We start from the raw sequence: 18331 nt of genomic DNA on the forward strand, positions 1-18331 counted from the left end.
GTGGAGGCTGGTACATTTACAATCTTTAAAAGGCATCTGGATGGGTATATGAAGAGGAAGGTTTAGAGGGATATGGGCCAAATGCTGGCAAATGGGACTAGATTAATTTGGGATATCTGGTCGGCATGGACGAGTTGGACCAAAAGGTCGGTTTCTGTGCCATACAGCTCCATGATTCGATGACCTGCTGGGTGTCTGTGGTTTGTTTCAGAATAGGAGAAAGTGAGGACTGCAGATGCTGGAAAATGTGTTGCTGGAAAAGCACAGCAGGTCAAGCAGCATCCAAGGTGCAGGAGAATCGATGTTTCGGGCATTCTCCTGTTCCTTGGATGCTGCATGACCTGCTGCGCTTTTCCAGCAACACATTTTCAGCTTTGTTTCAGATTGCCAGCATTGGCAGTATTTTGCCTTTATACGAATGGATAACACGGCCTTGATATGCAGTCTCCCGCATAGCAGGTGTGCTTTCTTGAATGTAGTTGATGCTTTTAAGCTGAAGCTTATAAAGCCATAAGTTCTCAGCATTTTGTGAGGTTTCTTGTACTCAAGTTTCTGAGGTGAACTTGAAGCCAGTGCAGGTGGTGGGGGGGCGGGGGGTGGGGGTTAGAGGTCATCTCCCCTCTGTTGGGGTCTCCCAGTTTCAGGGTTTCGCTGTGAGCTACCTTGGCTGCTGAATGACTGGCAGCAGGTTTGTACTCTGGTGTTCTGATGACTGAATTGTTGGTGTGATAGATTTCCGATGGAACTGCCTGCAAAAACTGCTTTTGCTGATTTGAAAAATGATGGAAAAGGAGGCTGTTTAATCACATTTCCAAATAAGATGGAGATGTCTGTGATGATTCCAACATTGTGTGTTACAACAGGCCGATGCCTAGAGGGTTTGAGATACTGCGTCATTGTTTTTGAACGTTCCATTCAATCTGATAACAAGACCCTTTGATTGCTTTCAGAGAATTTCGAATCAATGAAGAATTTATTTTTTTGTTACCTCCTGAGATGCAGGAGTGATTTCAATCCACAAAAGAAGTCAGGTTCCTCACGCAACCGTCTTCTATCCTATTTTAAAATATTAATGTGTTGACTGGAAATTTAGTACATACTGGGCCATAACAATATCTTCCTGGAAACTGCACATTAAATCACAACTAACCATAAAGAAGCAGGAATCCTCGTTTAAATGTAGATGATGCCAGGAGTTGTGTTCTCAATCCCAAGAATTTTGCCCCAGTGTAGAAGACAACCAAGAAATAAACAAAACGCCAAATATTTAAATCTTTCATGTTTTCAGTGATGGTTTGGAGATGCCGGTGTTGGACTGGGGTGTACAAAGTTAAAAATCACACAACGCCAGGTTATAGTCCAACAGGTTTAATTGGAAGCACTAGCTTTTGGGGCACTGCTCCTTCATCAGGATGTTGTCACCGAAAGCTAGTGCTTCCAAATAAACCTGTAGGAATATAACCTGGTGTTGTGATTTTTAACTTTGTTTTCAGTGATGTGACAAAGGACCAACACGAGCAGGTATTGTTTTTATTTCCCGATTGAATGAAAGTAAAGCCACAAAATACTCACTGGTGATACAGTTGTCGGATTTTTGCAGGGTAGCTTTCCCCTCTACTCACTAGTGATAATTTGTTCCTTCCACTAACATGCCTCGTTTGTCTGCATTAATGTTCTTCCTGGTCATGAATGCTTGTCCCATTATTGGGCCATTTCTCGGCCTGGGGCCCTTTCTCCTGCAGAAGCAGTGACCATTCCCAGATAATGTGGAGCTGTCCCCTTCATCCCGAGGGGAGTGGACAGTGCTCAGCCCTGACTCCCCCATCCCGAGGGAGTGGATAGTGGTCAGCCCTGTCTTCCCATCCCAAGGGGAATGGACAGTGCTCAGCCCTGTCCTCCCTCCCTATCCCGAGGGGAATGGACATTGCTCAGCTCTGTCCCCCCTCATCCCGAGGGAAGTAGACATTGCTCAGCCCTGTCCCCCTCATCCCAAGGGGAGTAGACAGTGCTCAGTCCTGTCCTCCTCATCCCGAGGGGAGTAGACAGTGCTCAGTCCTGTCCTCCTCATCCCGAGGGGAGTAGACAGTGCTCAGCCCTGTCCCCCTCATCCCAAGAAGAGTGGACAGTGCTCAGTCCTGTCTTCCTCATCCCGAGGGGAGTGGACAGTGCTCAGTCCTGTCCCCCCTCATCCCAAGGGGACTGGACAGTGCTCAGTCCTGTCTTCCTCATCCCGAGGGGAGTGGACAGTGCTCAGTCCTGTCCCCCCTCATCCCAAGGGGACTGGACAGTGCTCAGTCCTGTCCCCCCTCATCCCAAGGGGACTGGACAGTGCTCAGTCCTGTCTTCCTCATCCCGAGGGGAGTGGACAGTGCTCAGTCCTGTTCCCCTCATCCCGAGGGGAGTGGACAGTGCTCAGTCCTGTCTTCCTCATCCCGAGGGGAATGGACAGTGCTCAGTCCTGTCCCCCCTCATCCCGAGGGAAATGGACAGTGCTCAGTCCTGTCCCCCTCATCCCCAGGGGAGTGGACAGTGCTCAGTCCTGTACCCCTCATCCCGAGGAGAGTGGACAGTGGTCAGCCCTGTCTTCCTCATCCCGAGGAGAGTAGACAGTGGTCATCCCTATCTTCCTCATCCTGAGGGGAGTGGACAGTGGTCAGCCCTATCTTCCTCATCCGAGGGGAGTGGACAGTGGTCAGCCCTATCTTCCTCATCCGAGGGGAGTGGACAGTGGTCAGCCTTGTCTTCCTCATGTACCTGTGCTTCATTTACGTGTTTATTGCTATCGGGTGCTTTATATGAACAAATAGATGTTAATTAAGCTTTAATTCTTTTATAAGGTGTGGATTTTACTGGCAATGCCAGCAGTTACTGCCCATTCCGATTTGCCCCAGAATTAAATAGCTCACTGGGCCCCTTCAGAGGGCTGTTAAAGGTCAGTTAGATTGTAGTGAGTCTGGAGTCACACGATGGTAGATTTCCATGTGTCAAGGATGTTAGTGAAGCAGATGACTCTGTCACTAAGACTAGCTTTCAGATTTATTAACTGAGTTAAAATTACTCCAGGAGAGGTAACAGCCTAGTGGTATTACTGCTAAACTGTTAATCCAGAGACCCAGTTAATGTTTTTGGGGCTGAAAATGTGTTGCTGGAAAAGCACAGCAGATCAGGCAGCATCCAAGGAGCAGGAGAATCGACGTTTTGGGCATGAGCCCTTCTTCAGGAATGAGGAAAGTGTGTCCAGCAAGCTAAGATAAAAGGTAGGGAGGAGGGACTTGGGGGAGGAACGTTGGAAATGCGATAGGTGGAAGGAGGTCAAGGTGAGGGTGATAGGCTGGAGAGGGGGTGGGGGCGGAGAGGTCGGGAAGAAGATTGCAGGTTAGGAAGGTGGTGCTGAGTTCGAGGGATTTGACTGAGATAAGGTGGGGGGAGGGGAAATGAGGAAACTGGAGAAATCTGAGTTCATCCCTTGTGGTTGGAGGGTTCCTAGGCGGAAGATGAGGCGCTCTTCCTCCAACCGTTGTGTTGCTATGGTCTGGCGATGGAGGAGTCCAAGGACCTGCATGTCCTTGGTGGAGTGGGAAGGGGAGTTGAAGTGTTGAGCCATGGGGTGGTTGAGTTGTTGGTGCGGGTGTCCCAGAGGTGTTCTCTGAAACGTTCCGCAAGTAGGCGGCCTGTCTCCCCAATATAGAGGAGGCCACATCAGGTGCAGCGGATGCAATAAATGATGTGTGTGGAGGTGCTGGTGAATTTGTGGCGGATATGGAAGGATCCCTTGGGGCCTTGGAGGGAAGTAAGGGGGGAGGTGTGGGTGCAAGTTTTGCATTTCTTGCAGTTGCAGGGGAAGGTGCCGGGAGTGGAGGTTGGGTTGGTGGGGAGTGTGGACCTGACGAGGGAGTTTTTGGGGACCAGGGTTCAACTCCCAGTTTGAATTTGAATTCATTAAAAGTCTGGAATTAAAAGTCTAGTGATGACCATGTAGTCGTTGTTGGAAAAACCAGTTTCATTCACTAATGTCCTTTAGGGAAGGAAACTGTCATCCTTACCTGGTCTGGCCTACATGTTACTCTGGACCCACAGCGATGTGGTTGACTGTTAACTGCCCTCTGGCCTAGCTAGCAACACCCTCATCCCATGAATGATTAACAAAAAAAAAATCTGCTGTTGTGGGATCTGAGCTCATCTCTGCACAGCATTAACTGGGCCACGATATTACTAGATCAGTGATATTACCTCCATCAGCCTGCGATGTTGGATGTTATTGGAGGATAGACAGATGAGGGAGAATGTGAGAATGTGCCTGGGTTAGAGGGATGGATGCACCCTAGAAAGTAAGCTGCTGTGAAAAGTGATACGTTGAAGTAGATTTTTTTGAATGTAGAGTAAGGGATGGGCCTGACACAGATATCAAGTTAAATATGTTAGTGTGTCATGTCAGTAATCATTGGAACCATGTTCAGCTCTGAATTCAGGACTTTGGCAGCATCACCACCTAAGTAACCTTCAGCCAAGCCTTCTTTCTTTAAGTGGCGGGTTTCTCCCTGTCACTGGGAGAGAAGAGGATCTCCCCGTAGATCCTTCTAGCCCGCAGCATTAGGTCCTGTGAGGCATCAATAAAACTGGTACAGTCACATCTCTTGATCCCCATCTTCAAAACCTATCAATTGTCATCTTTGCAGTGCCTGTTTAGCCAACAAAGTTGAAATTAACTCATGAAGGCTGTCATAATACCCGCACACGTTAACTGGTCAGTCGGGAAATCAGGAAGTCAGTCGCAAAAGCAGTGGTTGTGTTAAAAAGATCCAGAGAGATTCACTGCACTTGCTGCTGGGTACCACTTGACAACCCCATTCTCACTCCCAGCATGGTGTCATGTTAAAATTCTGCCTTTATGTCAGGAAGCTGTTCAACAGCAAAGTGTGACACTTTAGTCACCATACGTTAGTTTTCTGTGGTGAAAGGGCACTTGATAATGATTGCAGTTAGGAACCCTATGGAACATTCAGTCAGGAACATTCTTCCTCTTCCATTCCTTAGGGACACTGCTCTAGTTACAGCATTGATCTTGTTCTCCTGGCTTCAATCAGCTATAATCACAATCCAGCAATTCCGTCCATATGATTCAATGTCACGAGCAACAAATTTGTCACTCAAGTATTTTTGTAGAATTTGTTTGCTTTTATTAGTATATAACAACCTATGTAATTTGGTTTGAAAGTCTTCATTTTGAAATCCAAATGTGGGCAGCAAAATAAAATTCTTGTTGCCCTGATCATTTTAATCCAGACTTGAGGAATGAGTCATTTCTTCAGCAAATTTATTTAAGTGCTTTTGCAATCTTTATAATTATGCATCTCATTCCAACACCTTCTTGGTGTGAATCCTACCAACGGCAGTTAGTATAGTATTCAGAAAGATCGACAGGTTTAGGGAACTGTGTCACATTATTTTATCACTTCTATTAGTTTCATCACTTTCTATGATTTTATACAAGTGCAAAGTAATTGTAGCTCTGGGAAAACCCAGATATTTTTATTTTTCTTCCACTGACTTTGGCTACAATAATATGATGGGCTTAGTTCACACTGTGGAGTTAATAACAAGACATTGAAGTTACCTTGTACAAATATTGAATCATCAACATTTAGCATAACTCAATGAAATTTCTGTGTCATTTTACCAAAAATATTTTCGAGGGTGGAGTTTGAGTTGGAGGATTCTTTATTTCAACAAGCTTATATTATAGAGAGAATTAGAGAGCGATTCACCATTTGCCCTAGTGATGCTGTGGATAGTAGACCTATGAAATGCTTAATTGGATTTAGATCATCACTTGCAGTTTGGCAATCAACTGGCCAAGTAATGTTTCATGAAGGATCTTTTTCTTTGAGTAGCTGTGCTTCTGAGACAAATTACTAATAATTTTACGAAGTAGCTTGGATCGTGTGTTTATCTATTTTATTACAGGATTATGTAATTTATTGAACAATCATTTAATAATAAGTATATGTTTGCAATTATGTCTATCCACTAAATTTAATTACCTTTGCCAAAAGCAATGTATTTTATTTCTTCTCTTACTTATAGCCAGTGATTTTTGCAAGTGAAAGAGACTTTGTCCATTAAGTGTAAAGTCAAAATTCACACAACACCAGGTTATAGTCCAACAGGTTTAATTGGAAGCACTAGCTTTCGGAGCGACGCTCCTTCATCAGGTGGTTGTGGAGACCACCTGATGAAGGAGCAGTGCTCCGAAAGCTACTGCTTCCAAATAAATCTGTTGGACTATAACCTGGTGTTGTGTGAATTTTAACTTTGTACAGCCCAGTCCAACACCAGCATCTCCAAATCATGAGTATAAAGTCAGCAGTGAATGAATATGCAGAGAGTGTGATTTAAACTTTGCTTATAAAGGCATCAGCTTGGTAATCTTTTTCACCATGCATTAATTGGCAGATAAACTTTGCGATCTTATCCATCTACCTTCATGTTTTCTCATCGAGTCATAGAGATGTACTGCATAGAAACAGACCCTTCAGTCCAATTCGTCCATGCCGACCAGCTATCTTAACCTAATCTGGTCTCACTTGCTAGAATTTAAGCCATATCCCTCTAAACCCCTCATATTCATGTACCCATCCAGCTGCCTTTTAAATGTTGTAATTGTACCAGCCTCCACCACTTCCTCCAGCAGCTGATTCCATACACGCACCACCCTCTGCATGAAAAAGTTGCCCCAGGTCCCTTTTTGTCCTTTCACCTTCAACCTATGCCCTCCAGTTTTGGACTCCCCTACCCTGGGGAAAGTACTCTGACTGTTCACCTTATTCATGCTCCTCATGATTTATAAACTTTTATATGGTTACCCCTCAACCTCTGATGCTCCAAGGGAAATAGCCCCAGCCTATTCAGCCTTTTCCCTATAACTCAAACTCTCCAATCCTGGCAACATCCTTGTAAATCTTTCCTGAACCCTTTCAAGTTCCACAGCATCTTTCCAATAGCAGGGAGACCAGAATTGAATGCAGGATTCCAAAAGTGGCCTAACCAATATCCTGTAGAGCCACAACATGACCTCCCAACTCCTGTACTCAATGGACTGTAATCCATGTTTCATAGTAATGAATTAGTGTTTCTACAATATGAGATAACCTTAACCCTTATTGTTAATATGTACTAAAGTAACTGAAGGTGATCGTAGAGCTGTTACAGTATTGTGTTTTGAACAGATCAAATTAAAATGGTGCAGATTGAGGGAAAGAAGGCATTTGAACAAAATACAAGGATTGCAAGATGGAGGAATGATCAAATAAACACCTTATGTGGAGTGCAGGGTATCATTTGACTGTTATGAGGTTGTCTTTACTCATAGGTGAACTGCATTATCTGTCATGGCCTTCATTTTGGCCAACGTTTGATTCATTTATTGTACTCTTCCGTAGAAACGATAGACAAGTTGTGAGCCATCAACATTCTTGCATAATTTGTCTGCACTATTGCTGTGTGCAAACTCTGACTAATGCTGTCAAGCACTTGTAAATGATTTATTAATTCAACCTTTTTTTGCAGCCTTGCATCCTGATGAATAACATCCAACAATTGCGGGTCCAGCTGGAGAAAATGTTTGAGTCAATGGGTGGTAAAGAGGTCAGTGCTTTTAGAAAATCTAGAAGCCAATGCAGTAAAATATATAAACATAACTCAAAGATTTCCAGGATTTAATGCTATAAATTACATCATTTGGTTTTTGCAATTTTACCTCTTGCATTAAAAACATATGCTTCATGATTAGAACTAGGATACATTTTTAACACTAGTACATTGCTTAAGTACTGTTTACATTTGGTAATTTCCTGATGTTCCTATGATTAGCTGTTGTGTGAGGAAACCTTTTGTTAACATATTCTGAATAGCATAGCTTGTTGCATGTTTTGTGCACCATCTGTAATTTGTCTTGTCTTTGTCCAATATTTTTTGTTCTGCATTCAACTATGCTGCAGGAAGAAAGGGAAAATGCCTTCTGTAAGGTCTGTGTGAACAAGGATTGTAAATGGAAAATCAAGACAAATATAAAACTATATTTTTCTTGATCTAATTTAATAAGTCAATGTAAAACTGTTGTAGACAGTTGTGCTTGGCAATGGCATTGACTGGCTGTCAAAGATAAATCGTGACTGGAGATAATTTTAGTTTACTAATATATTTACAAGTGTGATTATAGCTACCATCTACAATCACTATTTTCAACCACTGCTTAAATTCTAATGCATGACAAGCTAATTGTATTGAAAATAGTGGATTTATTGGTAGAAGGTGCCAAATAAGGAGATCATTTACACAGGATAACTGGATGTGCTATCAATGTTAGGTCTTCTCCAAAGTGGAGCAGTTTTATTCTGTATAAATTTATGGAAATATAAGGTCAGAATTTAAATTATCAGGAAGTATGATTTAAGTAAACTTCTCCAGGTTTGAGCTGCTCTAATGTTTGAAACTTTAACAAAACCAAATCTATTGGTATGTTATTTTTAAGGTTGAAATCAAAATTGTGCATTTGCTCAACTTAATGAACTGGTGATTTTAATTAATGGTTTCTGGAAAATAAATTCTATTTCAAAAGAAAAAAAGAGAACACTTCATGTCCTTGTTGCTATGATAATCTATAATTTGTATGCAATGTTTTTGATAAAAATCATTTGTTTTTGAAATCTCTGACATGACAGTGTTCAACCAGGGCATTAGTATTTCATATATAACTATTCTTTAATAATACTGTAATAATGTAGTGAGTTCTTCAGTTATTCTTCAATATTGGCATGTTTGAGATGATCCATTAATGCTTTTGCTGTGTAGTCAACTGCCCACACTTTGCATTTAGATTAGTTGAGGGAGTTTGCTTGATGTCATGTTCTTACCTTCCGAATGTGTTGGAAGAAAAGGGCAGAGTGGGAATTGTTTTATTAGTATCATTTAAACAAGGGCAGTGATACAATTTCAATCTGACCTGCAGATTACAACACAATGATATGTACATTGGGTAATGTGAAACTGTGTTTACTTTGGAGAATATCTAGGGGCTGGCATTCAGCTTTAAAATCTTTTCCCCACTTTTAAGAATTGCATACTGAGAAAATGAATAAAATAATCTATTGAGTAATTTTACTTTGTCCAAAATATGATGCAGAAAAGTAAACTGTATAATGACAAGCTGTGGAGCCATTACCTTCACATTGAGCAATCCTCTGTTTCCTCATGTTTTAAAAACAGAGTTTACTTCAAGAGCTTATCATATCTGAAATTCATTCATGTCATCTATCTGATAATTCATCCTTTTTAAGTCATTGTGAGGACAAACTCAATTTTGATCAGGTCCTGGTAATTATATGACAAATGTTGAACCCTACCCTGCTACTAAAATCCTGCTTTCAGCTATTGGAATATTATCCTAGATGAAAGCCATTGATTCAGTGTGCTATGCCAGCTGAGACCTGTGGGGACACTATGTAATCTAATGACATTTCCTCACCCATTCGGCATCCTTTTATACTTATTTCAATTATCTTGTTCATACATATCTCTGGAGCACTTGGAACTCAAACCCAGATCTATTGTTGTACCGCTTGATGTTCTTTAGTTTCAGGACTTATCCAAGAAAAACGTGCTTTTATATTGTGCTTTTAATGAGGAATATATCCAAGCCTTTATAGAGGGAGAGTAATGTGGAAAGAAAAGCAGAGGAGCCATGGTTAAAGAGTTAGGATGGATGACTGAAATGTTCAGTCGAAAATATGGGTTTTGATAAAAATAAATTCCAAACCTGCAGATATCAAGAACTAGAAAAGGTCAGGGAATGGACTACCCAGCATCAAGGTGTAATGGTTGAAAATCTGTCACAAGCTGTGGAACAAAGCAAGTGGGACAGATGTAAAAAACACTCAGGAGAGCCAAAGTAGAGCACTTGGAGAACGTTGAGGTTGTGGAGGAGGGCAAGGTCCTGGGAGTGTTTGACTAGGCCCGGGAAGTTCAAATTCACACCTTAGGCAGTAAGATGTCTTCAAATCATGATATTACTTACAGACAAATTGGGCAAACAAGATTACTGTAGGATAACAGACCAGGGAAAGTTCAGTTTGGAACAGCTTGGAACTCTTCGGTGTCAAAAATGGACAAGATGTGGAGGTGCTGGTGTTAGACTGGGGTGGACAAAGTTAAAAATCACACAGGTTATAGTCCGACAGGTTTATTTAGAAATAAAGTGGTCCACCTGTATCCATGGGCATATGTTCCAAGACCTACTGTGGATGCCAGAAACCACAGATAGAAGCAAACCCATTCATTTCAAGAGGAAATTTACCTCCCTGGCAACCCCTCGTTCCCGGCTCTGGAATGTTCCATATAATATTTTCGGGCTGTAGCAAACCCCAGACAACTGAAACCATAGAAACCGATTCTGCTGATACATCGCCCGCCCTGCACTGGCTTTTGGTGTTGGTAAAGTGGATGAACTGTTCAATCTCCGTGTAGGAGCACGAGGCAGCGCCGATACAGTCATCGATGTAGCGGAGGAAAAGGTGGGGGGTGGTGCCAGTGTAGCTGCGGAAGATGGACTGTTCCACATATCCAACGAAGAGGCAGGCATAGCTGGGGCCTATGCGGGTGCCCATGGCTACTCCTTTGGTTTGGAGGAAATGGGAGGATTGGAAAGAGAAGTTGAGGGTGAGGACCAGTTCAGTCAGTCGAAGGAGGGTGTCATTGGAAGGGTACTGGTTGGTACGGCGGGAAAGGAAGAAGCAGAGGGCTTTGAGTCCTTCGTGATGGGGGATGGAGGTGAACAGGGACTGGATGTCCATGGTGAAGATAAGGTGTTGGGGACCAGGGAAGCGAAAATCATGGAGGAGGTGGAGGGCGTGGGTGGTGTCCCGAACGTAGGTGGGGAGTTCTTGGACTAAGGAGGACAGGACCGTGTCGAGGTATGCAGAGATGAGTTCGGTGGGGCAGGAGCAGGCTGAGACAATGGGTCGGCCAGGACAGTCAGGTTTGTGGATTTTGGGCAGGAAGTAGAAACGGGCGGTGCGGGGTTGTGGGAGGTTGGAGGCAGTGGATGGGAGATCCACTGAGGTGATGACTATGAGGTTAGAGGCGGGGATATATTTCCCTCCCCTCCCCTATTAGCGTACCGAAAAGACCACTCCCTCCGTGACTCCCTTGTCAGGTCCACACACCCCATCAACCCAACCTCCACTCCTGGCACCTTCCCCTGCAACCGCAAGAAATGCAAAAGTTGCGCCCACACCTCCCCCCCTTACTTCCCTCCAAGGCCCCAAGGGATCCTTCCATATCCGCCACAAATTCACCTGCACCTCCACACACATCATTTATTGCATCCGCTGCATCCGATGTGGCCTCCTCTATATTGGGGAGACAGGCTGCCTACTTGCGGAACGTTTCAGAGAACACCTCCGGGACACCCGGACCAACCAACCCAAACACCCCGTAGCTCAACACTTCAACTCCCCCTCCCACTCCACCAAGGACATGCAGGTCCTTGGACTCCTCCATCGCCAGACCATAGCAACACAACGGTTGGAGGAAGAGCACCTCATCTTCCGCCTAGGAACCCTCCAACCACAAGGGATGAACTCAGATTTCTCCAGTTTACTCATTTCCCCTCCCCCCACCTTGTTTTAATCAAATCCCTCGAACTCAGCACCGCCTTCCTCACCTGCAATCTTCTTCCTGACCTTTCCACCCCCACCCCCACTCCGGCCTATCACCCTCACCTTGACCTCCTTCTACCTATCGCATTTCCAACGCCCCTCCCCCAAGTCCCTCCTCCCTACCTTTTATCTTAGCCTGCTGGACACACTTTCCTCATTCCTGAAGAAGGGCTCATGCCCGAAATGTCGATTCTCCTGCTCCTTGGATGCTGTCTGACCTGCTGAGCTTTTCCAGCAACACATTTTCAGCTCTGATCTCCAGCATCTGCAGTCCTCACTTTCTCCCTAATCAGTCCTTGCCTTGCCAAATACGTGTAAATCCTGTCCATCAGGATTTCCTCCAACAACTTGCCCTCCAGACATCAGGCTCACCAGTCTATAGTTCCCTGGCTTGTCCTTACCAGCTTTTTTCAATAATGGTACCACATTTGCCAACCTCCAGTCTTGTGGTGTCTCTCCTGTGACTATCAATGTAACAAATATCTCAGCAAGGGGCCCTTGCTTCCCACAGAGGTCTCGGGTACACCTGATCAGATCCTGGGGAATTATCCACTTTTATGCGCTTCAAGACTTCCAACACTTCCTCCTCTGTAATCTGGACATTTTTCAAGATGTCACCATCTATTTCCCTACATTCTATATCTTCCAGGTCCTTCTTCACAGTAAACACTGATGCAAAATACTCGTTTAGTTACTCCCCCGGCTCCTCACAAAGGCTGCCTTGCTGATCTTAAATCCATGTGGCAGTTTATAAATTCCTATTTTGGAAATGGAACCAGTCTGATACAAGGTTGGGATACAGACAGACACTAACCTCACACCTTTAGTGCATTGTCTGAACTGAGATGTCGCCATTTTTTATGAAACTTTAAGCTATCTTGGGAATATGACTTGAAAGAAGTTCTGGGGTTTACATATTAATGAATGGAAACCTGCATCCCATTCTAAAAGATGAAAGACATAACAGCAATCTAGGTTCATTCAATATATCCTATCAGTTGCATGACACTGTGCTTTAAATTCTGTGTCTTATGATCCCTCCCCATTAGCTCCCAGACGAAGGAGCAGCGCTCCGAAAGCTAGTGCTTGCAAATAAGCCTGTTGGACTATAACCTGGTGTTGTGTGAGTTTTCAAAATGGAAAAGGATGTGATCAAGTGTTTCAGTGAGGTGGAGGTGCAGGGAGGTGTTTTTACTGAGGTGGAAATAGGGATTCTTGACCATAATCTAATGTAGGTGAGTTTGAAACCACACTCCAGCATAAAGAGAAGGCCACACTTCTGCCCGGCATATTTTTGGAAGCTGACCCTTGCTTGCTGTTTTTGCAAGTGATTCTTAATCTAAGTTTTTCTTCAGTTTCGTTATTTATCTAAGTTGATACCTCACACTTGATGCATTTCTTCTTAGCGAAATGGCGATGTATCTAACTTGTACCTTCTCTATTTCATTCATTTGCTTTCCAAGCTCACCAAGCCCTGCTCACCGTCTCTTCATTGCCCACCCCCACCAGCCCCTCATTACCAGGGTAACTCCTGCCCTTGCCACCACCCTCACAGTCTTGCTTACCACTCCCCTCGCTGCAACTGTCATAATGTATGTCGTTATATCAAGGATCTAAACATTTCATAAACAAAACTTCTGCTTTAACTGTAAATTTGTGTTAAGCAAGTCACAATTTCTGCATTGCAATTAGTACAATTCCAGTCTTATTTGATGCGGGAATCTAGCTGCTGCATGCTGCCAGAAACATCATAGACACTGCAACTGCATTTGTGATGAATATGTACCTTGCTATTGCATTACCAACAAACACATCCATTAAAGAACTGTATGGGGGCAATTGTTCTCTGATGCATTTGCCATGGCAATACCTCAACCATTCAGCACTCTTTTCTCATGCAGTATAAATTGTTGCTCCCTTTGAAATTTGGCATTCTTATGTGTGCCCTGATGAGTGTAAAACAAAAAGCGTCATGTCTCTTATTACAGCAAAAGTCATTCTATATTACCGAACAACTGTTTATATTGCTTTTCCTTCAGAGTTGGTAGGTTAAAAGCTTGGAGCTCTCTGACTAACATCACTTTGGATGTACCTTCACAATTTGGGCTACATTGATTCAAAATGGCTGCTCACCACCACCTTCTTAATTGAACTGAGAGATGGGCAACAAATACAGACCTTGCTTATGACTCCCACATCTATGGAAGGATAAACAGAGGAGGAACAGGTTTACTGAGACACATACCCTGTTCCTTATGTTCTTGTTTTGTTTTAGCCCTTGGTCTGTACTTGTAATTACATTATGCATTGTGATGCATTCTAAGCAACTTGAGAATTTAAGATCTTTTACAAGAGATATGCTAAACTGGAGGCGAAATTAGAACACAACGCACATCCTCAATATTAACAATATATTGACTGCACCTAATATTGCATAGTATGATGTGAACATGTCTGTAGACACCTCAGATGCAGTGCTGCTATATTTAATAAGACACCTAGTTAAGTAGTTGAACAGTTGACTTTAGCAGGTTAAAGCCTCATTTTGAATGCTGGTCTATGTACTGCCTTATTTAAAATAATTCCAGCTTTTGTTTGTAACTTAATTATGAAAACTTTATTTAATCAGATTTGATTTGATTGCTGGAAGCCAAAAATATGCCCATCGATTCTTCAAAAATAATATTAATTAAGGAATAGAATATTTGGGACGTCTCTTGAACAAATCAACTCCTCCTGAAAAGCTTTTAAGTTTGTTTCAATATGTTAAGCGAAATACACCCAAATAAATCCGTAAGATTGATTGGCCCACATAGCAATGTTCTCTATCAATTACGTTCAGTAAATTAATAGCATTTTTTTCATATGTGCTCAAGGATTAAATTTCCAATATTAAGCCAGCAGTACTTTAGGAATCTTATCAAATCATTTAAAACAATTTAGACGCTGTCATTCCTGGTTTTACAAATTTTAGTAAAACAGATGCAAGTAAGTGGTGGGATGTAGGCAAAGGACATTGAAAGGCTAGTCATCCGCAGCTAATGTTGCTCTCCGAATTCTCATTCTCCAATACCAATTAATGAGCCTTATCAAAAGGGGCAGAAGTCAATTTTTGACTGTTCATGAAGACAAAGAGGATTTGCATTTATATGCCACCTTATCTTGTACGTGGGAAATGTCACAAAGTGGAATGAATGATTCTTTTGAAGTGCAGTCACTGTTGTATTGTTATTAAAATTAAGATAATTAATCCACAGGCGCACAGTCAAACTGAAAAGTGAATACTTATACCTGGTCATTATCTGACATTCAAACAATTCAGGTGTAGCCAAATTTCTAAGCAGTAACTACTGTATACCAGTGACAAAAGTGAACAGTGTGGAGGGTTTTTTTTTGTCATGGAGTGCAGGTGTAATGGTTATTGGTGGAGACTGAGTGACTGGGAATTAAATGCCCCCTAAGTACAGCAGAGAATTAGTGCAGTAGAGAGATCTGGCTCACCAGTGAAGCCATAACTGAGGGACATCTTCTGGCCAGTGAAGATCATCCAGGAAAGCTAATCATCTGCAGAGAGGGACAAAGAGTTGTGAACGTCACCACGTTCATCAGTGTGGTTGCTGCAGGCCTGGCTGGAGTTAATGGGTGAGACTTTAATTCACTCAGAACCCAACAACTTACACTGAGTTATAATCTGGTCCAAACAGTTAACATTCCTTTGAGTGTTACTGACATTTTCCTTTCTGTGCAATGAAAAGATATGACCTGCAAATGTCTTTTAACGGACTTAAGTTTCTACAATGTCTTTCTCAACTGTTGGATACCCCAAAACCCTTTGCTGCCAGTAAAGTACTTTCAAAGCATTGTCACTGTGGCATTGCAAGACCTGCTGCAGCCACTCAGTGCACAGCAAGATCCCACAGGCAGCAATTACCATAGTCTGTCTTTGAGACATTAATTGGAGGATAAATACTGCATGGGACACTGGGCATAGTTACCCTTCTCTATTCCAAAATAGTGCCACGGGATCTTTTCCATCTCCCTTAGAGGGTAGACGGGGCCTCAGTTTAACATTGTGTACAACAGATGCACATCCATTAATGCCCCACACCCTTAGTTCAGCATTGGAATGGATTTTCTTGCCCAGAGTGGAACATGAATCCACAAATCTTTGACTCTGAAGTGAGAATGCTACCAATTTGAATGCTACATTGGAACTGTATCGCAGTTTCAAATGTAAAGTTGTGTCCTCAAAGTATATGATTCGTATATTTTCCTCTTGACTGTTGCGAGCATCCTTTATAATCAGACCAGCCGTGATCTCATAGAGTGGGAGAGCACCTGATGGGCTGCATGGCCTACTTCTACCCCTGTGCCTCATGGTCTTATAGCCTTAAATGTGGCTAGTCAGCCACTGCTTCTCCATCTGCAGATTCGACCTGATGTGTAGCTGACCTGGCAAGCTGCAAGAGGAGCAAGGATCATGCTGCACGTGTTCACAATGAAGCCAGAAGCACTCTGGATCTTCCATGATGGCCTGTTGTTTTCTGTCATCCCATCTGAATGACAACACGAGACACCTAACTTTTTAAATACAGGAGTGTGTACTGCCACTCAACATGCTGCAGTACCAGCCTTTGATTCAAATCAATGAAGATGGAGAGGAATACATTGTGGTTGATCTCTACCCTGCTCCAACATGTACCTCTTCACCTGCCCTTGCGACTATTCTTTCTGAAAACAGTGCTTGTGTATCTGTGTTAAGGTAAAGTTAGATTTCCATAGTCGTACCAGACCAACAGAGAGAGATGACTGCTGGTAATTTAACCTGAGGGGCACCACTGTCCTGGTTGATGCTGTGAATGCACTGTCCTGAACCGACTTACAGTCACCTTCTCAGATGCCATTAATGGTTTACAGAGTGACCAACGCCACCAGCGCCATTGTTTTGACTACTCCTACAGTCATTAGAACCAGACAAGTACTGAGTTGAACCTCAGATCTTCCCATTCTGATGTACCTGAAGTTATATATGTAGCCTTCTACTTTCAACTATAGGTTATAGTCCAACAGGTTTAATTGGAAGCACGCTAGCTTTTGGAGCGCCGCTCCTTCAGATGGTTGAATGAAAGAGTGGTGCTCCGAAAGCTAGTGTGCTTACAATTAAACCTGTTGGACTATAACCTAGTGTCATGTGATTTTTAACTTTGTACACCCCAGTCCAACACCGGCATCTCCAAATCATTTTCAACTCTGTTCCTTTACTGTTGCATCCTCAATGACATTGGACTTCATGTTGCCTTCATGTTGTATTTGCATCTCTTTTCTATAATAACCACAAGTTTGCACCATGTGTGTCTATGTTCCATGTTGCTACTTCACATGAATGATTCAGCTTTACTTTTCTGATCTTTCGTGTAACCTTCCTCATTCACTGCAAGCAACCCGAGCTTCTAATTGTCATCATCTGCTCCTATGATTACTTTCTAATCTATGTGTCCCTTTTCTTGCCGGAATATGTTTTACTTCCTGGCACATTTCAGCAGGACTTGAAAGGATTGATCAGTGAGGCAATAATTTTCTCTGTTCACACTGGACTATTTTCTACTAGTATTGTGAATTAACCAACAAGAATAACAGACAAGTGGACAATTTTGCTGGTTTATTGCCTCATTTGCTGGTTTTAACAAAGTGTTATAAAGTCATGGTTCCAATTGAATTCTTTGTGGCAATTTTTTTATTGGACAAAGGTAGTTAAGAAAGCAAACAGGATACTTGCCTTCAGTAGCTCAGGCATAGGATTCAAGAGAAAGGAGGTTATGCTAGAACTGTGTACAATGCTGGTTAGGCCATAACATTATTGTGAAGATATGACTGCACGAGAGTGATTAAAGTTTTTCACCAGGATGCTGCCTGGGGCTGGAGGGTCAGAGCTCTGAAGGAAGATTGGATAGGCTTGTGGTGTTTTCCTTGGAGCAACGAAGGCCGAAAGGGGACCTGTTAGAGGTATCGGAGCAAATCACTGCAGATGCTGGAATCTGTACTGAAAACAAAAAATGCTGGGGATCACAGCGGGTCAGACAGCATTCATGGAGATGGAGCAAGCTAACGTTTCAAATCTAAATGATGCTTCATCAGAGCACCTATGAGTGGTTTATAATGGATTATGAAGGACGGATTAGAAGGCACTAATTGCATTCTTAGAGTGTCAATAACTGGGCCTGGGGGGGGGACATATAAATTTAAGGTAAGAGGCAATGGCTAAGAGGAGAGTTGAACAAAATTTATTTCACTAAGAGGGAGTGCAAGACTGGAACTCACTGTCTGAAAGGGTGATTGAGAAACTCTTGTAATATTTAGTCAGTTTTTAGATTTTGGCATGTGTTGCCACGTCACATGGATAATGGACCAAGAGCTGGAAAATGGGATTAGTGCAGTCAGCTCTTTGTTGACCAGTGTAGACATAGAGGGCTGAATGGCCTCTTGTTATGCTATAAATATTTGCGAATCACGTGGCGGTAAACATCACCGCGTGTGGGTTGGGTCGGGGGATACCTGAGAGGCCAGAGTAGAAGGAATGAAGAGTTCTGAAGGAATGGTTCTGAAGTTCTGAAAATGAT

The 18331-nt window shown here is 42.9% G+C and overlaps 1 protein-coding gene across 5 annotated transcripts in view; it reads left to right on the forward strand.

Annotated features, from left to right (window-relative positions):
• LOC140468888 (protein unc-13 homolog C-like) overlaps positions 1–18331 on the forward strand; it is a 587121-nt gene that overhangs the window by 482642 nt on the left and 86148 nt on the right. For 4 of the 5 annotated variants that reach the window (XM_072564959.1, XM_072564956.1, XM_072564955.1 and 1 more), the window contains 2 exons: positions 7567–7644; positions 7998–8024. In XM_072564959.1, the coding sequence (XP_072421060.1) occupies positions 7567–7644; positions 7998–8024 (105 nt within the window). The remainder of the gene's footprint in view (positions 1–7566; positions 7645–7997; positions 8025–18331) is intronic. The other variant, XM_072564957.1, reaches the window with a different exon arrangement.

This window comes from Chiloscyllium punctatum, chromosome 48, assembly GCF_047496795.1.
Source record: "Chiloscyllium punctatum isolate Juve2018m chromosome 48, sChiPun1.3, whole genome shotgun sequence".
In the NCBI taxonomy this organism is placed as follows: domain Eukaryota; kingdom Metazoa; phylum Chordata; class Chondrichthyes; order Orectolobiformes; family Hemiscylliidae; genus Chiloscyllium; species Chiloscyllium punctatum.